Source organism: Schistocerca gregaria, chromosome 9 (genome assembly GCF_023897955.1).
Source record: "Schistocerca gregaria isolate iqSchGreg1 chromosome 9, iqSchGreg1.2, whole genome shotgun sequence".
Classification (NCBI taxonomy): domain Eukaryota; kingdom Metazoa; phylum Arthropoda; class Insecta; order Orthoptera; family Acrididae; genus Schistocerca; species Schistocerca gregaria.
The window spans coordinates 98,383,162-98,405,122 of NC_064928.1; the positions used below are offsets into that span (position 1 = coordinate 98,383,162).

At 44.9% G+C, this 21,961-nt stretch overlaps 2 protein-coding genes across 7 annotated transcripts in view; one reads left to right on the forward strand and one right to left on the reverse strand.

Annotated features, from left to right (window-relative positions):
- Window positions 1-21,961, forward strand: part of LOC126292242 (actin-histidine N-methyltransferase) — a 518,712-nt gene that overhangs the window by 96,480 nt on the left and 400,271 nt on the right. The window lies entirely within an intron of this gene.
- The window catches only part of LOC126292240 (uncharacterized), a 134,173-nt gene that overhangs the window by 23,565 nt on the left and 88,647 nt on the right, over window positions 1-21,961 (reverse strand). The window contains exon 3 of the mRNA XM_049986131.1: window positions 2,291-2,433. Coding sequence (XP_049842088.1) covers window positions 2,291-2,433 — 143 coding nt within the window. The remainder of the gene's footprint in view (window positions 1-2,290; window positions 2,434-21,961) is intronic.

Sequence of the window (21,961 nt, forward strand, 5' to 3'; positions counted from 1 at the left end):
CTGCCGAAGGGAAGTACAGTACTTAGCGGGAGGCGTTTGCCCTCGAAACTTCAAACGCACTGTAGCGTCGTTTGATATTTCCTGGCATTGCATCCTGTCCTTAACTTGTTGTTACAGGCACCTTTTACAAGTCATGTCATGCTCTGTTTAATTCTTTACTTAGCTACAGTGAATGTGTGAATTTCGATGTAAGTAGAGTTGCGCTTTGTCAAAACTACAGTTCAGTACTTCTGGTACAGCACATATATGACGTAGCAAATACAATGTTACTGGTAGTATTGGTAGGGAAAGAAACATAAATGTGTGTGAGAGAAATTAGGGACCGACGATTTCTGTTTGTTGGCTTTACACATAATTAGAACCGCCGGCACATCGTTCAGTGTTAGGACATTATGTATTTTATATCCTTGCGAAATATAGAATACATATTATAAGTAATAAAAATGAGTTGCTCACGTGAATTCTGCGCTTTTACATAACTAAAACAATTACCTTCGATGGAATTATTGTTATTTTGTACTCAATGGAAGGTACTTCATCATGATCAGAGGCAAAACTTTGCTGTTACTATTAAGCTGAAAGTTGTTTAGGAATGACATGTTTATATAAAGCTCGACGAAGTATTGTAGCGATGTTTGACATTTCTAGGCTTGGCTTCATGCCCTTAACTTGTTATCCAAGACGCTTGTTTCGCGCAGTTGTTTTTACCTTTTTTTATTTAGGAAATTATGTTTCCAAGCGCCTGTATGATAAACCTGTAATTTTTTAAATTTTTACTACAACGTGTCTCTATTTCACGTTAAAAATCAACAATTTTCGGATACAACCGGAATTAAATATTAACAATTTCAGTTTTGCAATAGATACTGTTTATTTTTAAATAACAGACACGAGAAAAAAATGTTACGTAGTTTTGTGACCTTTTATGTATGCTCACTCCGTTTGTAAACGTGAACCGGTTCCGGTTTCTAAGGGAACCAAGTCAGTCCCTGATCGCATACGCAAGCAAAGCAATCGAAATTGGGTAACCTACGATACGTATACAACACAGCTAAGGTACAGGTAACGTGGGTAAGACCTTAGCTCACCAAAGCTATTTGGAAAAATATCGTAGTCTACGCTTATTTATGATAGTCTACGGTAGTTTTACAGCTCTTGTTGTAGGTTCATTACTTGAAAATGTACAGGTTTAAATTATAAATGGTGCCTGGAAAAGTTCGGAGTAGGTATTAAAGTCCATGGAGAAGAAATAAAAACTTTGAGGCTCGCCGATGACATTGTAATTCTGTCAGAGACAGCAAAGGACTTGGAAGAGCAGTTGAACGGAATGGATAGTGTCTTGAAATGAGGATATAAGATGAACATAAACAAAAGCAAAACGAGGATAATGGAATGTAGTCGAATTAAGTCGGGTGATGCTGAGGGAGTTAGATTAGGAAATGAGACGCTTAAAGTAGTAAATGAGTTTTGCTATTCGGGGAGCAAAATAACTGATGATGGTCGAAGTAGAGAGGATATAAAATGTAGACTGGCAATGGCAAGGAAAGCGTTTGTGAAGAAGAGAAATTTGTTAACATCGAGTATAGATTTAAGTGTCATGAAGTCGTTTCTGAAAGTATTTGTGTGGAGTGTAGCCATTTATGGAAGTGAAACATGGACGATAAATAGTTTGGACAAGAAGAGAATAGAAGCTTTCGAAACGTGGTGCTACAGAAGAATGCTGAAGATTAGATGGGTGGATCACATAACCAATGAGGAGGTATTGAATATAATTGGGGAGAACAGGAATTTGTGGCACAACTTGACTAGGAGGAGGTATCGGTTGGTAGGACGTGATCTGAGGCATCAAGGGATCACCAATTTAGTATTGGAGGGCAGCGTGGAGGGTAAAAATCATAGAGGGAGACCAAGAGATGAATACGCTAAGCAGATTCAGAAGGATGCAGGCAGCAGTAGGTACTGGGAGATGAAGCTTGCACAGGATAGAGTAGAATGGAGAGCTGCACCAAACCAGTCTCTGGACTGAAGAATACAACAACATAATGATTGGTGTCCAATTGGGCGCGAAGCGGAGAGGGGAGCCCAAGTGCAAGATTTGTGTACTATAAGTATCATCGTAGCGAAAAGTGATATGGGTGAAAAAGTATGAGGGAACGGGGGAACGGGGAGCACACCAGATAGGTCGCTTGTGTGGAAAAATGTTCTCGAAGCGGCCTGAGGACACCTCGTAGACCGAAAGTCTCCCGCCGGGCAACCCCTCCAAGACGGCTAGAGCGTGTTGTTGGCGTACCTGTTCCTGATGGGCTGCACGTCGTCCCCGAACACGAGGTCCTCGTCCTCTGGCAGCGCGCCGCCCGCAGTCACCGCCGCCGAATCCAGCTGGCTTCCAGCTGCTTCCAGGCTCGCCTCCGCGGGGTCGGCTCTTCTCCATGCCTGCGCAATTCAGGGGGGGTACGTCAGCGCAAGGAGCAGGGCGCGCAGCCTGCGCTGCGCCTGAGAGGGGGTGGGACTAGTCACGAGTACAAAAAACGTTTACGCGTTAACAACACTTTCTTCGTACAGTTGTCACACTTTTTTTTATCTACTGTGGTCTCAGCTGTGAGTGTATTCAGGCTGAAGTGTCAAATACGAAAATGCACAAAGGCATAAACACATGCGCTAGTCCAAACATCAGGCGAGTACGTACGGTGTCCCTGTAATAAGATACATGAATAATTAAAAAACCAGATCAATACTTACTTACTTTCCGTGTCCGGAACTAAACTTCAGACTTCCAGAAATCAGCAGCCAATATGACCTTGTCATTTGCCTCCCATAAGTCATTCATTGTGCAGGGCTGGTCTAAATAAGGACCGATAAGCAGGCGTTGAGGATCCTGGACAGAACCACACAGACAGAGAGAATTCTCATTCTCTTTTAGGAAACCCCGTTGCTGCAGGTTTGTCTTGCAATTTGGTACTTCTACCCTCATACGGTTTAGGGTTCTCCAGACTGTGTATGGTAGATCTCCACCAGCCGCCAGTTCTTCTTTTACATCTTTATGGGGGGTTTCTCAGGTCGATTTTCCACCTTTTCAAACGATTCTCTGCAGACGACCCTTCCAGGGCTCGGGTACGTGACAGGAAACTCTTCCTCGAACAAAGCCGTCGGTCAGCAGGCTGGTGTCCAAATAAAGGGTGACCCATGTCCTCTTCTTGCTTTGTTTTTTCGGCTTCGGCAGCGATGTCACGTCGTATGTTGGGCGGTGCGATCCCCATGATTAAGTACATCTTGTGCACTGGGGTTGGCCTCAAGCATCCGGTAACAATCCGTGCCATTTCATCCACCGCGACATCAACTTTTCTCGTGTGTGTTGATGCAGACCATACTGGAGCGGCGTATTCCGCAGCTGACACACTGAGCGCAAGGGCTGAAGTTCTCAGGACTTTTGGGTTTGCACCCCAGGATCCGCTGGTTAGTTTCCTGATGTTTCTAGTTGAGACTTCTTCCATTGTGGAAATGATGTTTATAGGTCAGTGTGCGATCCAACGTGATACCAAGATATTTGGTCGTTTTACAATACTCGAGACGTTCACCTTTCCATATTACATTTAATTTTTATCGACTCAAGTTCATCGATACCAGGAACTCTGTTAATCTTTAAACTGGAAATTAATGTAACTGCAGTAACATACTTGTGGCATTTAGCAAGTAATGAAACACAATTTTTTCTGAAAGAAAGTTGGTTGGTTGCATTCGAGATTCCAGTACACCATATTATTCCCCACTATTCTGGTCTCGAGACGGTAAGTTTGAACAGGAATCTTACCCGCATGGCTGTAACGGATCGCGCAGCCACGTCTCGATCTCTGAGTCAACAGATGGGGACGTTTGCAAGACGACAACCATCTGCACGAACAGTTCGATATTTGCAGTAGCATGGACTATCAGCTCGGAGACTATGGCTGCGGTTACCCTTGACAGTGCATCACAGACAGGAGCGCTTGCGATGGTGTACTCAATGACGAACCTGGGTGCACGAATGGCAAAACGTCTTTTTTTCGGATGAATCCAGGTTCTGCTTACACCATCATGACGGTCGCATCCGTGTTTGGCAACATCGCGGTGAACGCACATTGGAAGAGTGTATTCGTCATCGCCATACTGGTGTATCACCCGGTATGATGGTATGGGGTGCCATTGGTTACATGTCTCGGTCACCTCTTGTTCGCATTGACGGCACTTTCAACAGTGGACGTTACAATTCAGATGTGTTACGACCCCTGGCTCTACCCTTCATTCGATCGCTGCGAAACCCTACATTTCAGCAGGATAATGCACGACCGCATGTTGCAGGTCCTGTACGAGCCTTTCTGGATACAGAAAATGTTCGATAGCTGCCCTGACCAGCTCATTCTCCAGATCTCTCACCAACTGAAAACGTCTGGTCAGTGGTGGGCGAGCAACTGGCTCGTCACAATACGCCAGTCACCACTCTTTAGGAACTGTCCTATCGTGTTCAAGCTGCATGGGCAGCTTTACCTGTACACGCCATCCAAGCTCTGACTCAGTACCCAGGCGGATCAAGGCCGTTATTACGGCCAGAGGTGGTTGTTTTTCTCAGAATCTATGCCCCAAAATTGCGTGAAAATGTAATCACACGTCAGTTCTAGTATAATATATTTGTCCAATGAATACCCGTTTACATTTGCATTTCTTCTTGGTGTAGCAATTTTAATGGCCAGTAGTGTACATGAAGTATGAAAATACCGTCATAATGTTATATAATCAGAAAGTACGTGAAGGCAATCATGTTTGATACATTAACTGCTGTTGTTGACACTTAAATAGACTAAGTAGTTAAAACTATATAACAGCAGATGGCATCTACCAACGGCGTGTAGAAAACACTAGTTATCTCGAGATCCGTCCGTAACGGATGGAGCCCGAAACGCAAGTAAACTTCACATCCGTCCGCAATGTCTTAACGTTCATCGCGGACTCAATAGCACGGTCACAGTTAGCATCTTCCCCTTAACAAATTGTCAGACATGGAATGAACGATTAAGGATGAGAAAAAAAGAAAATCGTACTACCCACGAAGTATTGAATCATAGCCCTTCGCATAGCTTGACAGTGACTGATCCACTAGGTCGCCAGACTTGATATTCTTCACTTCCTCTGTCTTAATATAGACGGGCGATTTGAACGAGTGTGGACAGGAAACTGTGCTCACACAAACGCCTGTAGAATGTTTTGTTCCACCCGCTGAATGGCTGAGAACTCCTTCAGCGAGTTACGAGCAAATTATGATATTTTAATGGCCCGAGTCGCTCATATCCCCCCCCCCCCCCCCCCCCTCCTCTTGCTCTGCGGCTATGAACGCGGTTCAGCGTTCTTCACTTCCCACGATAAACTGAGGAAAAGCGCCTTCTGCGGTCCGCTTTCGCTGGAGGTTCCTCCCCAACAGTGCTGCCCGCGGACTGGAAGAGTTGTTGCGTCTGGAGAAACAGCGGCTTTCTCTGTCCGCGTTACTACATTGCTCCAAAGCGGTGACAAATTCTTCACTAAACGTGTTCAGCTTCTCGGCTGTAGTTAATGACACTCGATCGACAACTGTAACTGTGTGAAATCCAAGTACGAGCTGAAACAGTCCACATAGTACTCGACAAGTGTCTCCCATAACATCACCTGGTTTCTCGCTTCCTAATAGATTCTGTTAGAAGATGTTAGAAGATGTTAGAAAAACAGTCACTTCCGTAGCGGGAAGGAGTCAATATCCATGTAATGTACACAGATGATTCTGCATACCGGTGTCGGGATCCAGTATGTGACAGAATTAACGAACAGGCCAGCACCTCGGAGTCTTGGGTAAGTGGAGTAGAAGACCTAACTACACACAAAAAAAAAGTTGATGTTGTTCAGACACAGACGACTCGCACACACACTAAAAGCTCGTCGCTGGGGGCAAAAGATCACCCCCCCCCCCCCACAAGTACACTGAAGTACTTCGGAATTCACTTACGCGCGTTATTAATCCGGTAAAAAAAAAGCGCGATATAAAAATAAGAAAATCAGAGGATGGACTTGCGAAACACAGAATGCTTGGTACGGACCCACCAGTTTTATTTTTAATATACAAAATATTCGTTCGCCCAGTACTTGACTTGCTTGGATTGCAAGCATGGGTGACGTCACTTACAAACTAAGATCATCATGTCTACAAATAGGAGGATGTTCAAGCATGTGGGTCCTCTTCTACTTATTAAATGTAACTCTCAGTGCAAAGGAACTGCAGGACAGGCTCAGAGACAAATGAGCTAGATACGGCCTCGGCAGAATAAGTCACTCTGGATTCGTGAAATTTATCCTTCAGCGCGAACCTAGAACATTCAACTAGCCACACTTCAAGATATATGTATACCCCCCTCACTTCATTCCCGAAGCTGCGTCACACTCCCACCAGTCATGAAGAAATAAAAGCGATCCTTCTTAGGTCAACTAGAAAATGGGCTGATATAGCAAAGACTCCATGACAGTATGAATTATTAATAATACAGTAGTCTATAGAAAGTAATTAGACGCAAAATGTCACGGCAGACAAGGTTTTTTAAGATGCGACATGACGTAGCGTAGGACCATTACGACTATTGTCTAAGAATCCCAGGTGAGGTTTCTGTAAAAGAAAGATTTTCCTCGGCGGTAAGGCGAAAGCAGGGATTAAGCAGTAAGTATATGAACATCCCCCCCCCCCCCCTCTTCAACCTGCAGTACAAACCAGATTAGTACCCAAATTAATAAAATAAAGAATGTTAGAACTATAGTAAAAACACACACAGAAAATTATAATTTTGATCAGGGATATAATGTGAGAAAATAGTCCCAATCCTTCACATTCGGCCAACCTTTCCGTGAGGTTTTCTTTGGCTGTCAGTAACAGCTAAAGGCCGTATTATACTGTAAAAGATCTCCGACAAAAACGTCTTTTATCAAACCCATTTGGACAAATATTTGACAGACCACTAGAGAAGCTTCGATCAGAGATCGTGGATATAACTTAAAGCTTGGGCCTAGCTTTCGTCAAAGTTCCCTCGTGCTTGCTTTAGTGCCTTTAACCTATAAGACGTCGGGGAAGTGTATTTGCTGCATGGCTGGCATCACAGTGATCATTTCAAAGTATGAAGACGAAATTCTTGGTAACATAAAGCACGCTGAATGCAGAAAGTATTGTAAGAAGTTAAAATTGTTTAAACAAATTGTTGCAGCAATGAGCTGTATTCGAAGTTGCTGCGCCGTGGATGATGTAAGGAAGAAGTTAAATTGACTGACGAGTCTTTGGAGATGTGGAAAGCCATGTGTTGCCAGTAAAATGTACATTAGTGAAATTAATTCATTCATTTATACTCTAAATGACCTAATCCCACCTTTATAAATCTCTCCCTGAGTGACTTACGTATTAGTTCCCATTTTTCTGGAATAATACGTGAAATAGTGCACTGTGCGGTTCGAGTACTCCAGCTTATTGCAATCTGGAACATTGGGACAACATTTATCGGAAATGGCACTCATCATTTAAATAATGAAACATTGCACTAGTTAGGCATTTTTTCGTGGTTAGCATGACGCGCTTATCAAGTACAAATATTTGCGTAGATATTTCATCTTATGTTTCCGGAAATAGGACAAAAGAAATTCTCAGATTGCAGTAAAACATAAAAAGACAACTGCAGGGCAAGAGAGAGAACTACATACATACAGACACCGTGCGAAATACCTATGTAAATATTTGCTCTTTATAATAGAATTAATTCTAGAAACGCGTCATATTAAGCATGAAAAAATGCGTAATAGCGAAGTGGTTCATAATTTAAATAATGAACGCCACAGTCGCAGGCTTTTCAGAAACATATTTATGATGAATGAAATTAAGAAATGGCATTTATTAAATGAGTATCTTGTTTGCGGATATGGGTTGGTTGGTTGGTTTGGGGAAGGAGAGCAGACTGCGTGGTCATCGGTCTCATCGGATTACGGAAGGATGGGGAAGGAAGTCGGCCGTGCCCTTTCAGAGGAACCATCCCGCCATTTGCCTGGAGTGATTTAGGGAAATCACGGAAAACCTAAATCAGGATGGCCGGACGCGGGATCGAACCGTCGTCCTCCCGAATGCGAGTCCAGTGTCTAACCACTGCGCCACCTCGCTCGGTGCGGATATGGGGGTGGGGGGGGGTGGGGGGGGGGGGGAGCGGGCTCATTTCATAAGGACAAATTGAATCGTTGTTCGCCCATTCTCAGATAATTTTCGTAGTTCCTTATGTCCTCTCATTGTAGCTCACGAAGCAAATTCTCTTAAACACTTCGAGCTTCTCTTCTCGCTATCCACGGTTACACACACAAAATGCAGTGGCCACCAATATTACAGTAAATGCTGTTGTACGGACGATTTATTATTCGTCAACCATTGCCAAGGTATCATGACAAAAAATTTTTTATGGTTGCATGTTAGCCCCAGTCGAGTAGTTTGGTCAAAGAAGTTTGACAAAATCTTTGACGAATTGTAAGATCTTCGTCGGAGATAAATTACAGTGTATGGCTACCTACCATTTATTCCCAGTAGGGAAACTATCTCCGTTCCACTGCCAGCTATCCTCGTATTGGCTGAAAGGAATCGCAACTCTTTAATCTGCCAAATCGAAGACAGTCCTCTCTACTCCATGGAGCGGAGCAAGAAAATTGAAGAGAGGAGGGGAAAAAAGGCTGCTGAGTGTGTCGGTCTTCTCTCCTTTTCCCTCGTTCAAACATCCATGGACATACTTTGCAATTCACTGCGAAGTGCATGGCAGAGGATACTTAGCCTGGTACCGCATCTTAGGGCTTTGTCCCTTTCCATTCGCATATGGCACGCAGGATGGATACCTGCATTAAATGATAGTGTGCGCTGTAATGAAACTAATCATGTCCTCACGCTCTCTACGAGAGCAACGTGAAGAGTCTGAAATATGTGTCTAATTTCTTCGTGCAGTACTGGTTCATGAAACTTTGTAAATAGACTTTTCGCGGGATGGCTACCGTTTGTTTTGAAGCACAGCGCCACATCAGGTTTTCCAGCTTCTCCTCGACACTTTTCCGTAAGTAAAAAAAACCCTGTAACCGTTCTACACCTACATCGTAAATGTTGTGTGACTAGGGCCTCCCGTCGGGTAGACCGTTCGCCGGGTGCAAGTCTTTCGATTTGACGCCACTTCGGCAACTTGCGTGTCGATGAGGATGAAATGATGAAGATAACGACAACACAACACCCAGTCCCCCAGCGGAGAAAATCTCCGACCTAGCCGGGAACCACCGGCCGTGGTGGCCGAGCGGTTCTAGACGCTACAGTCTGGTACCGCGCGACCGCTACGGTCGCAGGTTCGAATCCTGCCTCGGGCATGGATGTGTGTGATGTCCTTAGGTTAGTTAGGTTCAAGTAGTTCTAAGTTCTAGGGGGACTGATGACCTCAGATGTTAAGTCCCATAGTGCTCAGAGCCATTTGAACAATTTGGACCAGCCGGGAACCGAACCCGGGCCCTTAGGATTGACGTTCTGTCGCGCTGACCACTCAGCTACCGGGGGCGGACTACATCTACATCTATGCACCACTACTAGCCAGGTCCTTTCGTGCTCCAGCCTCCGTACAAGCCCTGATTTCTCTATCTTCATAGTCTTTGCTGAAACATACGTTAGCAGTAGTAGAATCGGTCTGCTTTTAGCCCCAAATGTCAGCGCTCTAAATTTTCTCAGTAGTGTTTCGCGAAAAAAGAGCGTCTTCTTCCCTACAGGGATTCCCATTTGAGTTTAATGAAGCATCTACGTAATAACGTGCGTTGTAATCGAACCTACCGGTGCCAAATCTAGCAGCGTTCCTGTGAATGGTTTAGATGTCTTCCTTTAATTTGACGTGGCGGGTATCCTAAAAACTCGGGCAGTACTCAAGCATAGGTCGCACAATCGTTCTATACGCGGTCTCCATTGTGGATGTGGTATACCTTCCGACCGTTCGTCTTCACTTACTACCGCCCTCACGTGTTCGGTCCATTTCATGTTCATATCCGTATGCAGCGCTACTACTACTAGATACTTACTACTGTGTCAAGCTGCACACCACCAGTGCGTTATTCGGGCATTACGGATTGTTTTTCGTACTCAGCTGCATTAACTTACATTTTACATTTAGAATGAGCTTCTATTCATCGCACGAGCTAGAAATTGTGCGTAACTCATCTCGTATTCTCCTACAGATACTCAACGGCGACACCGTTCTGTACCCCACAGTTTCATCAGCAAACAGGTGCCCAGCTTCTCTGTCAGATCATCAGAGTGTAAAAGGGCTTCTGGTCTTTGATCGCTTGCCGTCGAGGACGTTCATTCTGCACTTCCCTGAACTGTTTTGGACTCAGCAGACTTCTGCAATGTGGATGTGTCCATAACAGTTTAATCGCCTTTTCAGGAAGCCTATCGCGAGGTAGGATCTCTTTCCTGTTTCCCGAGATTTCAGTCGGTAGCCATCTTCCAGTATCTTTGGGATTAGGTCTAGATTCTTTCTCATAATTTTAGTTGCCTCCTTCAGTATGTTTTCCATGTCGCTTTTTGTGATTAAGTGTGAGCGCATCGCTGGGAGACAGGGCTTCTGGTTTGATAACTGTATCGTAGTGCGAATTCTGTGCGCCATTTTTTTCCCCCAAGTAGGTTCAAGGATATCGCATCGGATAGACAGTGTCTTGAAAGGAGGATATAAGATGAACATCAACAAAAGCAAAACGAGGATAATGGAATGTAGTCAAATTAAATCGGGTGATGCTGAGGGAATTAGATTAGGAAATGAGACACTTAAAGTAGTAAAGGAGTTTTGCTATTTAGGAAATAAAATAACTGATGATGGTCGAAGTAGAGAGGATATAAAATGTAGACTGCAATGGGAAGGAAAGCGTTTTTGAAGAAGAGAAATTTGTTAACATCGAATATAGATTTGAGTGTCAGGAAGTCGTTCCTGAAAGTATTTGTATGGGGTGCAGCCATGTATGGAAGTGAAACATGGACGATAACTGGCTTGGACAAGAGGAGAATAGAAGCTTTCGAAATGTGGTGCTACAGAAGAATACTGAAGATAAGGTGGATAGATCACGTAACTAATGAGGAGGTATTGAATAGGATTGGGGAGAAGAGAAGTTTGTGGCACAACTTGACTACGAGAAGGGATCGGTTGGTAGGACATGTTCTGAGGCATCAAGGGATCACCAATTTAGCGTTGGAGGGCGGTGTGGAGGGTAAAAATCGTAGAGGGAGACCGAGAGATGAGTACACTAAGCAGATTCAGAAGGATGTAGGTTGCAGTAGGTACTGGGAGATGAAGCAGCTTGCACAGGATAGAGTAGCATGGAGAGCGGCATCAAACCAGTCTCAGGACTGAAGAAAACAACAACAACAACCTTAGGCATATATAAATTTAGCCATAGAACACAACAATGCCAAAAGAGGGAACAGATCGATTATACATCGGAAGAGATCGATTCATTACGAACTTGAAGAATCTTCTAGCATATTATAAAGCGTACTGCAGTTACCTGGCGGTTTCTAACTCTGCTGCCCTGGAAGTAAATGGCGACGTGTATACAGGGAGAACCAAAACCCACTAACAACATTTCGGAAGTTGTTCATGGTTATTTTCAGAGGATTTTACTGTAAGGGATCAGCGTCTACGGTTGCTCGTAAAAGAGTAATGACATTTTGTTTGATTTCTGAAGGTCCTGCATCTTTGTATCTGTATTGCATTGAAAATATCGGCAGAAAATTACAAATGCCAACAGCATTGTTTCCAAACTTGTTTAATTAACTGACGGTACTTGCTATTAGTAACTGTAATACTCCACTCATCGCTCAGGCGTTGAGTAGCGACCACTACGGTGTCGACTTGGTTATACTTCCGTTGTTGATTCTACGAGGGTCCTTCAGTAAGTAACGCAACACTTTTTTTTTTCCTCGGCTAAGTTGTTTTCAAAAAATACGGAACTCGTTGTGAAACATCACGGAATAATCACTCTTTAGCTCATATAGCTCCGTTAGGTGGTGGCACTATATTAGCCTACAAAATGGCGTCATCAACGGAGATGCGTTCCACGCAGAAACCCATCTTTTTTTTTAAATGTAAAACCAGAGCATCGCAGATACTGTTAGGCGCTTGCAGAATGTCTACACAGACCAGGCAGTTGGACAAAAGCACGGAAGCCGTTGGGAGGGGTGTGTGCCATCATCGCAACAAGGTCGCGCAAACCTGATCAATCTCTCGCGTGCATGCTGGACGCACATAGCAGTGGCTCCTGCAGTGTTGGAACGTGCGGACACTCTCGTTCGTGGTGAGCAACCGATCACAATCAAAACATCCCGGTGCTCAACGGGACGTCTCTGTTGTTAGTGCTGACACACTCGTCCACCACTTGAGGTGCTCAAAGATGTGTGCCGTATAGCTTCCTCGCTGCCTGACGGAAACCATAAAGAGAAACGAAGAAGCGTTTGTGTGGAACTGCTTGCGCGATACGAGGCTGTTCGTGACAATTTTTCTGTCGAACCTCTGCCCAGTTCATGAAACACGGCTCCATCTGTTAGAACCGGAAAGGTGAACTAGAAAGTGTGTTGTGCTAACTTCAGGTAATTAAAGGAATAACTGCAGCGTGTTCGTCGCCACACGAATGCAAACGAACTACTTCTCCACTACAACGCAAGGCCTCGCCAAAGTCTGCACTACTTTAAATGGAATGACTTTTGCAGCAGCATGTCTAATACAACAGTCATTGCGCGACTGTTGGAAGACCCGTCTCTGAACATCACTGGTATCATAACTATTTTGGAGCCCTCGCGGTAAAACGGTTTGTCACCTGCGAAGTGTTTGTTTTTATCTCCACCAAACACTCATTTTGTATAGTCTTTTAACAGCTCGTATATTTAAATACCGTATTTGGAGCCACTAACTTAGTAAGACATCTACATCTACATACATACTCCGCAATCCACCATACGGTGCGTGGCGGAGGGTACCTCTTCCCACAACTAGCTTCTTCTCTCCCTGTTCCACTCCCAAATAGATCGAGGGAAAAATGACTGTCTATATGCCTCTGTACGTGCCCTAATCTCTCTTATCTGTCCGCGAAATGTAAGTTGGCGGCAGTAAAATTGTACTGCAGTCAGCCTCAAATGCTGGTTCTCTAAATTTCCTCAGTAGCGATTCACGAAAAGAACGCCTACTTTCCTCCAGAGACTCCCCCCCCCCCCCCCCCCCCGAGTTCTTGAATCATTTCAGTAACACTCGCGTGACGATCAAACCTCCCAGTAACAAATCTAGCAGAATTGCTTCTATGTCCTCCCTCAATACGACTTCATAGGCATCCCAAACGCTCGACCAGTACTCAAGAACAGGCCGTATTAGTGTTTGATAAGCGGTCTCCTTTACAGATGAACCACATCTTCCCAAAATTCTACCAATGAACCGAAGACGACTATCCGCCTTCCCCACAACTGCTATCACATGCTTGTCCCACTTCATATCGCTGTGAAATGTTACGCCCAAATATTTTATCGACGTGACTGTGTCAAGCGCTACACTACTAATGGAGTATTCAAACATTACAGGATTCTTTTTCCTGTTCATCTGCATTAATTTACATTTATCTATATTTAGAGTTAGCTGCCACTCTTTACACCAATCACAAATCCTGTCCAAGTCATCTTGTATCCTCCTACAGTCACTCAACGACGACACCTTCCCGTACACCACAGCATCATCAACAAACAGCCGCACATTGCTATCCACCCTATCTAAAAGATCATTTATGTAGATAGAAAACAACAGCGGACCTACCACACTTCCCAGGGGCACTCCAGATGATACCCTCACCTCCGCTAAACACTCACCATCGAGGACAACGTACTGGGTTCGAAGCCTTAATTCCTGCGTTACGTCTTCAGGTGGTCCAAGAATTTTTCTGTGTTCTATCGTTAACATAAACATAAAATCATGTAAATAACAGGAAATAACGATTCATAAATGCGTTCACACGCTGTCAGAAAATGGACACCAGGAAAAAAAGAAAAATTGTCGTTGACGTGTAAACGAAAACGAGGAATCGCTACAGTGAGACTCAGTGCAGGAATATGATGCCAGGGTTGCTGTAGTAGCCTCACTTTCCACAAGTAGTCGTCTGAGGCAAAGTCGCTAATGTAAAAGGGGCTTTAATGGCTGTCGCGGCAGTTGCCTTGCCCTACGGGGGATTTGCACAGATTTGTGGCAGGTGTCGCTTGCCCCGGATTGCACTATCCACTGCCGAAGCCCGAGACGCGATCTGTACGTACGAGAAAGCACCGGCTCCTGGTGTGTGCGGCTAGACGTCCCAGATTTCCAGCCGGGAAAAGTGAGAGCGCGTGAGCTCGCCGTGTCGCCGAGGCGAGCCTGCGTCGGTCTCCTCTGGCTGCGGAGCGTGGCCACAGGCAGGGCGAGATATCTGTGTCAGCAGGGACGGCGCCTGCTGACGCTGTACGGGGAGGATGACTCGCACCCAAACCTCCACATGTCAGGCACTCAGATTGGCACCGAGCACTGTTCTGCTACGTGGGGGTTTCCTGCAAGGGTGCAGCAGGTAGCGAAGCTGTCCAGAGCAACCGGTTCCCTGACAAGGTGTTTGTGTTTGGCGGATCTCATTAACAAAAGTATGCTTTTAACGGTATTTCTAAAGTTCTAATACACAATCTGCTATTCACAGAATTCTTATCTCTAAAAAACTGAAATTTTACTTGGTAAATTTCTTACATAACACGGCACCGAGCATGGTGGCGCAGTGGTTAGACACTGGACTCGCATTCGGGAGGACGACGGTTCAATCCCGCGTCCGGCCGTCCTGATTTAGGTTTTCCGTGATTTCCCTAAATCACTCCAGGCAAATGCCGGGATGGTTCCTCTGAAAGGGCACGGCCGACTTCCTTCCCCATGCTTCCCTAATCCGATGAGACCGATGACCACGCTGTCTGGTCTCCTTCCCCAAACAACCAACCAACCAACCAACCAACATAACACGGTCACTCGACCTGTGAAGCTTCCAGAATTTTTGGTGAGGAAGGCGGAATTAGGACTCAGGCAGCTGGTTGCCCACTTTTCTGTTAGAGACTTTTAAACGTCATCATATTTGCCTTTATCGTGCTCCAACAGGAGCAATTTTCTGCTGATTATTGTGCAGTTCATTTTATAAATATGAAATTCCAACTAGATGAACTTTGGTGGAGTCGTCTCTATTAAGCAACGAATTTTATCATCTGTAGACATCAAGAACAAAACTCTAGTTATCGAGACTTTATACGCCGCATCTAACCATAGGGAAATATTCTGTAATTTCTTTCAGATGAACACGGCCATTGTCGCGTAAATCTTTATCTAATTACTAACTGTAAACTCGGCATTGCCCGGATATTTATTCAATCCAGTTTTACGTCAGTTCATCCCCGCTTCCCTCATCTCTCTTGTCCATTTAGTCCTATTTCGTCTCCCTGTCCACCTCCTCCCTCCGCCCATCCGTCTCTCTTTCCATCTCCTCCATCTGCCCCCCCTCTCTCACAACGCTTCCTCCTCCTTTCCATCCTCCTCTCCTTCTCCATCCATCTTCCCGTCTGTGTCCACTTCCTCCTCCTCCGCTTTTTCTAATAGTACATCAAATTTACAACAACACCCCTAATTTATGTATTTATTACAGTGTTCCATTAGTCATTCATCACCTTCCCCCTTTCTCTGTTTACCTGCGGCTCTCCCGCTCTTTTAATGTTTCTCTTACTGCTCTGGATGCACCTCCTCCTCCCTCCCCGCCCCTATCACGTTCTCCTCTCTCCGTATATCGCCTCCGTCATGCCATCCGTCATGCCATCTCCTCTTTCCCCGTCTATGAAAAAATACGTATTTCTGCCAACTTTCATGCTGATTGACGAGATGATGATCAATTTATTTAAACGTCGGCCAACCATCTGCCATCCAGCATACGTTGGCTTGTATAAATGCCTTCACCACGAAAACATACCTACATGAGCCAACTCCCAAGCTGATCAGTCAAATGGTGTGTAATTATGTTGTAAGGCACCCTCCGCCATACACCGTATGAAATTTCACGTAGACGGTGAGGTTTCCCTTGCTTTGAAGATAAAATGTACAAAATTTCATCAAGATCGGAGCAACACTCTGGCTTTTGTTGAAATCCGTAAGTAAAGTACCCTCCACCATACACTGAACGAAGTTTTATGTAGGCGGTGACCTTCCTCTTGGTTTGGGAAATAGGGATTCATTTTTATACACCCTGCTCTCTCTACACCGACTTAGTTACGAAACATAAATAATAGATTCGAACAACAGAAATCTTGCAATGGCCGGCCGCGGTGGTCTAGCGGTTCTAGGCGCTCAGTCCGGAACCGCGGGACTGCTACGGTCGCAGATTCGAATCCTGCCTCGGGCATGTATGTGTGTGATGTCCTTAGATTAGTTAGGTTTAAGTAGTTCTAAGTTCTAGGGGACTGATCACCACAGACGTTAAGTCCCATAGCACTCAGAGCCAGCCAAATCATGCAATGATTTCTGTTGCATAAGGGGCAACATAGCTATTAAATAATAGTAACGAGATTACGAGAGCAGTCACTTTCAGTGTTAAGTAAAATAACGTTATACCTTGTAAATTATCACAACACAAAATGAAAATCATAAGCAATGTGTGAGTTCCATCTGTTTGCATTTGAAACTCTCTGAGAAATCCTGTGTGGTGAGGAGGGTGGGAGGGGGCAGCAATGGGAGCCTTTATTTGTTTTGCCGGCCCGGGCCTCTGACAGGTTTAGTGTGACACTGCTCGTAGGAAACCCCACGGTAGGTAACCCTACGAAACCCACTGTTCGTCGCAAGAGTATCAATTTAAACACCGATTTAATTCGTGCTCTGATCTGTCGCCCAGTAAAACGTGCGTAAACGGTAATTAAAAGTAACATGAAAACTACGGAGCACAGCAAAAGCGTATTAGTGAACGATTGTTTTATAGATCTCGCGTGATTGAGTTGCTATAGCTTGAGGTCTTCGTATCAGACAAAGGTCCCGCGTTCAAACCCCACTGATGACAATTTTTTAACTGTTACGCGTGGAATTGTATACGGAAGAAGATGTTTCTGACATGTAAAAGGACTTTTTCCAATTTGTGGCAATTTTCTTTTGGCAGTCTGCTTTCGCTACGCTAACTGAAAGTAGCAAACACATGTGCGACAGAACACCATATCTATTTACACAGATGTACTCTATAGGTTTCCTACTTTCAGCTAATGAAACGAAAGGAGATTGCCAAAGGCACATCGGTACACTCTCTGAAAAGTCTTTTTACATGCTACGAAAATGTTCTCCCATATTAAGTTTCACGCTCAAATAGTTAAAAAATGTCATTGGGGTTTGAACGCGGGACTTTGATACGTCGACCTCACACACTACCAACTCAACTACGCGAGATTTACAAAACAGTTACTCACAGCTACGCTTTTCCTGTGCTCCGTTGTTACGCTGTCACTGATGCTCCATAGTCCAGGTGTGATGGTTTCGGCACCACGTTATCCTGTTTTGGACATTTCCATAAACAGAGAGTGGTTTTGCAGTTGTAGCTCGCACTGCAATTCCCAGATTATGGAGGCCCCTTCTTGTTGTTTTAGTGGCGACAGACTTAGCGAGTGCGGCATTCAATTCAGGAGCTACTTTAGGAGCTGTCGTCTCCTCTTACATTTCTGCAGAATCCTGTTCAGTGACCGTCTGTAACGATCGCTCGACGCAAACTTCCTTCCGCGTTGTGACTTAGCCGGATCATATTTCTCGTTTTCTGTGTATGCGGTATAAATCTTCGATGCCATGCCTCTTGAAACACCAAATACTTCGGCCACACTGGTAAAGAACAAAAAAATCAGAAAACTGCACCCGAACTGACCATAAAGCCGCAACGATACGGAGCGGCCGCCGGTTATCCTCAGCCCACTGGCATAACTGGATGCGGATATGGAGGGGCATGTGGTCAGCACACCGCTCTCCCGGCCGTGTGTCAGTTTCCGAGACCGGAGCCGCTACTTCTCAGTCAAGTAGCTCCTCAGTTTGCCTCTCAAGGGCTGAGTGCACCCCGCTTGTCAACAGCTCTCGGCTGACCGAATAGTCACCCATGCAAGATCTAGCCCAGCCCGACAGCGCTTGACTTTGCTGATCTCACGGGAACCGATGTTCTTTGGTTACGAAAGGACCCACCATATTATCACCAACAATTTGCCCACGTTCGTTCTTAGCTCCGATATAATGCACTCACAACGACACGGAACACTGTTCTAACAGTTGACACTTGGAACGTGCTGAGGACTTGCACAGACGAGCTTCGTGGTCAAAAACAACCGGCTGCAGGCTAGAGACAGTAAGAATTTATGGGGAAGCATGCATTTCTTATCGTGTTTCGAAATTTTTGCCCAACCCCTGTATAGCCTGCGCTACTCATAATGCGAACGATCAATTCATCTCTTGTCTACTTTCCCTTTGTGAACGTCACCTTTCAACTGTTCTCACTGGCAAATGTCCGAAGAGCAGAAGTCCAGGAACCTTGGTGGCCTAGAAACGTGGATGTTTCTTCTGAAATCACTTGCACTGTTTACAGTGAAGCCGCTTTCACTCTTGGCGGTATGATTACACTAGTAACCCACATTGGTGTTGCGACGAAAACTCACATGATTTTGTAAAGATACATTTTGAAGACCGTTTTGATGTAAATGTGTGGTGTGGAACGATAGAGAATCATGTTTTGCTACCTCATCGTCTTGCAGGGCCACGTTGCTTAGACTTTTTTGATAAACGAGCTTCGAGCGTTATGGAAAGAGTTTTCTTCGCCTACAGGAATGTGTATGATCTTCCAGAATGACGGCGCCCGAGCACTTCCTATCATCTGACATCCCGTCCAAACCCAAGAGTCACTGGAAGATTGATCAGCAGAAATAGTCATCCAGAGGCGTGAGTCGTGCTTCGGTCGCTCAGATGGTAGAGCACTTGCCCGCGAAAGGCAAAGGTCCCGAGTTCGAGTGTCAGTCGGGCACACAGTTTTAATCTGCTAGGAAGTTTCATATCAGCGCACACTCCGCTGCAGAGTGAAAATCTCATTCCGGAAACATCCCCCAGGTTGTGGCTAAGCCATGTCTCCGCAGTGTCCTTTCTTTCAGGAGTGCTAATTCTGCAGGGTTCGCAGGAGAGCTTCTGTAAAGTTTGGAAGGTAGGAGACGAGATACTGGCAGAAGTAAAGCTGTGAGGACCGGGCGTGAATCGTGCTTCGGTAACTCAGATGGTAGAGCACTTGCCCGCGAAAGGCAAAGGTCCCGAGTTCGAGTCTCGGTCCGGCACACAGTTTTAATCTGCCAGGAAGTTTCAGAAATAGTCATGTTTCTTGGCCACAAAGATCTCTGGACATTACCGCTTTAGATATTTGCCTGTGGGGATGGTTGAAAGAGAAAATCTAGAAAGAAAAAGTAAACTCAACTCACGCACTGATCCTTCGGATATAAGAAAAGTGCTGCTCTGATAATGTAACACCAGGACGACTTCAGTAGAGCTAGATATGATGTTGTTGATAGAATTCGAAAGTACAGTGAAGTCGGAAGTTCATGAAAAACAACTTTGAACTTAATCATTTCCCATCGCAGAGCGCCTGTGGGTTTTTGGTTGGGTTAAATCCTGTTAGTTGTATCTCTATAACCAATAAGAACAGAGCACATGTTATACGGAATATTTTGTTCGAATTAGTCTATGGTATAGCCACCGGTATAGAAAGCGACCTTCCCACTGGACTCGGAGCTCGGGCGATAAGTAAAAGCTGTCCCAGAAAGCCGCGAGCTGGCGCCTCTCCCGTAACACGCGCCACAAAGTGTGCCGCAGAGGCATCTGTTGGCAAACAAGCCGCCCGCTGCAGTCTCGGCGGATGCCCCAGTACTCGGCCTTGGGCGTCAGCCCTGGCGCTTGTTCAGCCTCACAGGCCCAGCCGGGGTCACCAGCTCTCGCCACTTCCTCTGCTGTAGGCCTAGTCAGCAAAGGTACCAAGTACTTTCTACGTCAGACCGCCTCGGTAGCTGCATGGTCAGCGCGGCGGATTGCTAACAAGGGAATCTCCCCATCGCACCCCCTCAGATTTACTTTTAATTTGCCACAGTGCATAAGCCTTGAAAAACTGAACACAGATCAATCCATAAAGCAGGAAGAAGTTGTGTGGAACTGTGAAAAAATAAGCAAAATATACAAACTGCGCAAGATACGCAACATCAAGGCTAGCCTGAACTCAGTACCGCCGTGGTCACGTGGTTAGCGGGAGCAGCTGCGGAACGAGAGGTCCTTGGTTCAAGTCTTCCCTCGGGCGCAGAAAAGTTTAATTTTTTTATTTTCAGACGATTATCAAATTTCAGGCACCCACACACAGTCAACTTCGCTCTCCAAAATTCCAGGACATGTTCAGATTTCCTTGGACATATGCAGGATTTGACGGTCTACACAAGGAAAAATTTGAAAACGTTAAAAACATATGTTTTGACAGAGCACAGGGAAAACTGTGCGACTGTGAAACTGTTGCATTCATTTGTTCTTATGTTTCATCACTTTTTTGGGAGTGATTATCACATCCATAAGAAAACCTAAATCGGGCAACGTACTAGAATCTTTTTACCCATTCGCCAAGTGTACAAGTTAGGTGGGTCGACAACAATTTCCTGTCATGTGACGCACATGCCGTCACCAGTGTCGCATAGAATATATCAGACGTGTTTTCCTGTTCAGGAATCGGTTGACCTGTGACCTTGCGATCAAATGTTTTCGGTTCCCATTGGAGAAGCACGTCCTTTCGTCTACTAATCGCACGGTTTTGCTGTGCGGTCGCAAAACACAGACACTAAACGTGTTACAGTGAACAGAGACGTCAATGAACGAACGTACAGATCATAACTTTGCGAAAATAAAGTAAACTTTTCACTCTAGCGAAAACTTAACCCAAGTACCTTTCGTTCCGCAGCTGCTCACGCTAACGACGGGACCACGGCGCTCCTGAGCACAGACTATCCTTGATGTTGCATATCTTGCGCACGGACTACTCAGTTTGTATATTTTGCTTATTTTTTTCATGGTTCCACACAACTTCGTCCTGTTTTCTCGATTTATCTATGTCCAGTTTTTCAAGGCCTATCCACTGTGCCAACGTATAACTAAATCTGAGGGGGGTGCGATGGGGAGGTTCCCTTGTAAGTGAAGGGGCCCAGGTATCGTCGTAATCAACATTGCTGTTGAGGTGGACGAATGGGCACGGACAGACAGCCAACAAATCGAAGGAGGAAAAAAAAAACTATTTTACATGGAGTCTTGAGTGACCAAACCTTTACGGTCAAAATTATACAGATGGTGTGTTGTTGTGGTGGTCAGTCAAAAGAATCGTTCTATATACTCTCTCTCTCCACGCTATTGTATACTGTGAAAGTCCCTTCAATCTGCTGCAATCTTCATGCATTTGAATCTGTTTACTGTAGTTCAGATTTGGCACCGTCAACAATTTGGATTTGCCTGTGCCAGACTTGACTCCACTGATCTTTTTTTTCTTCTTTCGTGTTTAACCATAAGTTTCTTTTCCCCAATTCGATCAGTAGCCCGCTTATTAGTTATCTATCAATCAGATCTTCAGTATTTTCAGTATCATTACGGCAGCTCACCTGAACTTCTCGATACCAGCAATATTCTACCGTGTTTCTGTAAAGTAGCTGACTTATTTCTGAGACAACATTCAGATTTGATTTCATTAATGTAGAGGCACTTTGATACATGGATATGTTTGTATTGCAATGATATTATTCTTATGTGTATTCTTTCTTTTTGCCACTATGATCTTTGACGTTCTTCTAACTCTGATT